A 5,005-nucleotide genomic window follows, 5' to 3' on the forward strand; every position below is an offset into this window, starting at 1 on the left:
CACTGGAGCCTGCTGCAGCCCACGCAGAGTCACTGAGTACGGGCATGCCTTCACCGCAAAGTTTCCTCTAAAAGGATTCAGCAAGTCGCACACCCCCAGGCAACACCAAAAGTCCCGACAACAAACTGGAAAAGATCAACAAGTGAGTTATGCCACTTCCTAAGTGAAAAATCAAGACAGGGATTAAAGAGGTAGACATGAGAGCTGGAGCTCCTCGAGTTGCCTCGAGGGGTCAGGCTTGATTGGAGTGGAGGTTTGATGACGGTCCACCTCGTACCAGCCTCTCTTTTCAACAAACTCTGGGAGACGGGGCGATGCACAGCAAATATGAGTCATGGGATGAAGTCAGTTAGAGTGAAGAAGCATGTGAGGATAATAACACAGTAAAAGGAGAATGGCGTCATGTTGACTCATAATTATTACTTTGTAAGTAGATCATTTTTTTTCGCCCTGACAAAAGAAAGCACTTCCTTCTTTTCGCTGTCTTTGTGTCTCGTGAACTAATCGAGTACCATGGACTTTTTTTTTGTTTTGTTTTTCTGCATGACCTTTTAGAGCCATTTTTTCCCCTATTGCTGTACACTTCAAGAGGAGTGCTTCTGACTCGTTTGGGTGTGGTTTTTATTGGCCTGGCAACCAGTGACAGAAAAACAGAGTCAGTCAGAGTCATTTACCTCTGCTCTTGTCTCCTACTACGTCTATTTCAGTCTTTCATAAGGCTGGTTAATTAACCCTTTTTTTAATGCAAAGATTGAACACATACTGTCTTATCCACACATCCGTTCAGTTTGTACGATAATGATTCCAAACTGGGGTATTTTGATCATCAGAGTGCGAAGGAAATCAGAAATTTTCATTTAATTTGACTGAAAATTCATTCATTCATTTTCCAATCCGCTTTATCCTCACGAGGGTCGCGGGGGGTGCTGGAGCCAATCCCAGCCGTCTTCGGGCAGTAGGCGGGGGACACCCTGAACCGGTTGCCAGCCAATCGCAGGGCACACAGACAAAACAGACCATCCGCACTTACACTCACACCTAGGGACAATTTGTTGTGTTCAATTAGCCTCCATGCATGTTTTTGTAATGTGGGAGGAAACCGGAGTACCCGGAGAAAACCCACGCAGGCCCCGTGCAGAACAAGCAAACTCCACACAGGGAGGCCGGAGCTGGAATTTAACCTGGCGCCACTGCACTGTGAGGTCGACACGCTAACCACTGGACCACTGGGACACCCTTGACTGAAAATTATTATTCACTAATTGCAAATTTATCTTTGTTCATCTATCTGATGTACAGTGTGGTGGGAAGGAGGACAATTGAAAGTTTTTTTTTCATTAGATGACAGAGGGTAGAATAATCGCGTCCTTTTGTCATTCTTAAACGAATAAGTTACTGCTTCCTGCGAGTGCATCAGCTTTGTTGCTCATTAGACAGGCACAGGTTTCATTGAGTGGCTTAATTTGTGAGTAAATTGAGAGAGACAATCATCATTTGAGGACTCACACTTTTTGAGAGACTTTGGTTAAGTTTTCTTATGTAAAATGGGCGAGTTGAATCAAAAAGCTGGTCAACGCTGTTCTGTGTCAATTGTAGGGTTGTAGGTGAGCTGGAGGTGATTTTTGGCTGGGTGCTTGGGGTCCAGGGTTTACCAAGCTTCTCGACCAATTGTGAAAATGGGCATGAGCTGAACAGGCAATTTGATGTCGTTTCACTGATGTGTAATGCAAAAAGAACGTTGCCGTCTTCATAAAAGCACTTACAAATCGTGTGTACTTTTCTCATATCGTGACCACACACTCTTGAGGGCAACCATAACTAAAATGTGCTTGCGATGCAAACAAGTTTGACGCCACTGCTTTCAATTATCCATTGGTGTGGTAAGTTGTTTGTCGATATGTGCCCCTATGATTACCTGTTGACCAGTCTAGGATGTACCGTGCAACTGGTTAGCGTGTTAGGCATTAGCTTACCCCAAATGAGCACTTCTAATCAAAATGAATGTTGTACGTTATATGATTTCGGTGACTCAAATATCATTTGATCATTTTCACCATTAAGTTTATCACGACAAGAAAAATTTGATTCTCTATATCGTTACATCTTACTCAGTATTGATCGGCTGTGCAAAAGCGTCATACAGACTCATCGTAATCGCACGTGTGTGTGTGTGTGTGTATGTGTGTGCGCTCGTGTGTGGCTTTCATGCTGAAATTGAGTTCAGTTTACCAAATATGGTTTCTTCACGTAATTGTTCTTTCTTAGAAATCAAATCCAACAGAGAAATAGCAGGAAAAGAGTTCCACTTTGTCGTTGAAGATGAATTTTGACAGTCACAACACGCTGAGAAGGCACATGTTTGGACTAATCTCCACAGTAGGATGAGGGTTAGTGATTAATTAATATGTTGGGTGTGTTCGGCGGTTTGGTCCACCTTCAGAACTTCCTCTGCCCTCTGAGCCTCTCCGCCCACACGCACACACACACACACACACACACACACACACACACACATTCACACTCGCGCAGACACACCGCCTTGAATCAACCCACTGACAACTGCTGATGCATTCCAAAACCAACTGACGTCAACTGGGCGGAACCCAGGCCGGGGCCGGGGCCGGGCTATAAAGTTGCTCGTCCACGTTGTGCTTCATTCACAAATAGGCACCGTGGATTACTCCAGCCGGAAGAGAGGCACCTTCCTCGGGCTGCTCTGACCCAGGTTGACGCAAACAATTTTCGTCCCAACATTCTCCCAAAAATGAAAATGTCCGCGGCCGAGATCTCGCAGGTGCTCAAAGAGGGCGAGTTGGAGAAGAGGAGCGACAACCTGCTCCAGTTCTGGAAAAGGAAGACTTGCGTCCTGACCCCCGACAGCCTCAACATGTACGCCGACACGCAAAAGCGCACCCGGGGCAAAGAGCTCAAGTTGCAGTGCATCAAGAAGGTGGACTGCGTGGAGCGCACCGGCAAGTTCGTCTACTTCACCATCGTCACCACGGACGACAAGGAGATCGACTTCCGCTGCCCGGGCGAGGACAACTGCTGGAATGCGGTGATCACCATGGCCCTCATCGACTACCAGAACCGAAAGGCCATTCAGGATTTCAAGACCCGTCAGGACAACGAGAGCACGTCCCCGGGCCAGCAGGAGCGACGCATGGCGAGGGCCCCGTGAGATTCATATGGTGAGTTCACGTTCTCGTAAGAATATCTCGAAACAAAATGAGAAAGCGCTTCGAATTGAAAACTGTCATACGCAAAATAGTATAAGCGTTGCGAAATTCAAATACAAGTGGGGTAAAAAATACATACAAATAGAATGGAACTGCAATACAGCACAATAAAACTTAAAAACAGCAGACCACCTAAACAAAAGAACTTTCCATTTCCTAAAACTCGTTTTTATCCCATAACCTAATTCCCTTCAAGTGGTTTCTCAACTCTCCACTCCTTGTTTCCCCTCAGGATGTGTGCGTGTGGCACACACAAGAAATAATCATTCAAGGACCAACCAAAAGGGAACGATGACGTCACCGGGTCCAGAGATGAAGGATTGGACTGAGATGTCACAATGACTCTCGCATGTCCAGCACAGATTTTCCAAACTCCACTCACATGGACTGAAAAGTGAAGTTTGCTCTCATGAGAGGAAGTGGGGGGGGGGTGTGCCTATAAAAGAATGTCTGTTAATTTATTTGTTTCCAGGATAGGGTGTCTACTGGTAAACTGCACTTGTTTAAATTATTTGCTTGTTTCAAAGCGTTATGTGTTGATGTATTTATTTCAATAAATATACGTGCATCTTTTTGGACAAACTGAAGCGTTTCATTACTTTCGCTACTTCTGATTTCCACAAACCCTTTAGGAAGGGTGAGACATTTGAGTGCAGATTCATTTTTCCTCCTGCTTTTTTTGAACAATGCATTGTCTGCTTAATGTCTCGTTCTGTGACAAAAAACGGTACCAGTGGTGGGAAGTACAACTACTTTGTTCTTGGTTACTGTACTGATTTTTCAGATATCTGTACTTTACTGAAGTATTTATTTTTAGGATGATTTTTTTTTTCTTACTCTCTGAAAGAAGACGCTTTATTTCCTACTCCTAACTTTTTTACGTTTTTTTTTAAAGTTTTTAAACCTGGATAATGACTTTTCTATTTTATCAAATTAGATATTGCACATAATTGACAGTAAAAACGATTTGTACCTTAACTTTTGTACTTAAGTACATTTCAGACTCTTTTTTTTTTTTTTAAACATAAGTACAGGAGTTGAGTCCTGTTACTGGTGCCTCTATTTTCTGCAAGTATTTGTACATTAAACAGTACAAAGTGTGAGTAGTACTGACACCTCGAAACAACACAAGTGATGAGGCCTTGGCTTTGATCTGTGTAAATAAAGTATCGACATGGCAAAACTGCATGTATATAACGTGAGATGGGTGCTGTATTTTTTTGAAACCGGTGCAGATGAATTTAAGCAAATTAGTCTTCGGCTTCAAGAGGTCCACTTAAAACGGAATTTCATTCTGCAGAGTTCTTCCCAGCCTGCAGTGTGAGACTCTGCCCATATCTTATGACCTCGCAAGTAACAGTATACAGTTCACTCCGGGGAAGTTCTCTGCGACTACATTTCTCGGTAAATGCCAGACATGCTCAGTCAAAGGAGAAGGGTGGACCGGAAAGTCCCTTTCCTTTTCTGAGTCAGGTGGAATGTGGCTCTTTATTGTCAGCGGGAGTCGTTCAAGTTGAGGTCTTAGCTGATAAGCAGAGTAGAGTTCTTCTGAACACACCTTAACTACTTCAAAGGTGTGGTGCGAGTGCGATCTGGCACACGTACTGTATGTTGTTTCACAATGTGCCTCGCATGAGCCCAAATGCATTGGGTGATTTTTTGACAGTTGTGAAGGAATGTGTTGGATGTGATTCTTTCCTCTCATGCTTCCTTGTTGTTACTGGACTTCAAAATGTACAAAGTATTAAGCACTTGAAAATTCATGT

General features: G+C 43.8%; 1 protein-coding gene across 1 annotated transcript; it reads left to right on the top strand.

Annotated features, from left to right (window-relative positions):
- The first annotated feature begins 2,641 nt into the window (after positions 1-2,641).
- Positions 2,642-3,821, top strand: phlda2 (pleckstrin homology-like domain, family A, member 2). The gene is made up of 2 exons (XM_052060143.1): positions 2,642-3,191; positions 3,472-3,821. Exon 1 carries the CDS (start codon positions 2,765-2,767, stop codon positions 3,179-3,181), a length of 417 nt encoding a protein of 138 aa, XP_051916103.1. The 5' UTR covers positions 2,642-2,764; the 3' UTR covers positions 3,182-3,191; positions 3,472-3,821.
- Positions 3,822-5,005: the final 1,184 nt, after the last annotated feature.

Source organism: Hippocampus zosterae, chromosome 3 (genome assembly GCF_025434085.1).
Source record: "Hippocampus zosterae strain Florida chromosome 3, ASM2543408v3, whole genome shotgun sequence".
Classification (NCBI taxonomy): Eukaryota; Metazoa; Chordata; class Actinopteri; order Syngnathiformes; family Syngnathidae; genus Hippocampus; species Hippocampus zosterae.

Bases quoted from the DNA above. Each gene is read 5' to 3' on its own strand.
- phlda2 (XM_052060143.1), top strand. From the start codon at position 2,765: ATGAAAATGTCCGCGGCCGAGATCTCGCAGGTGCTCAAAGAGGGCGAG.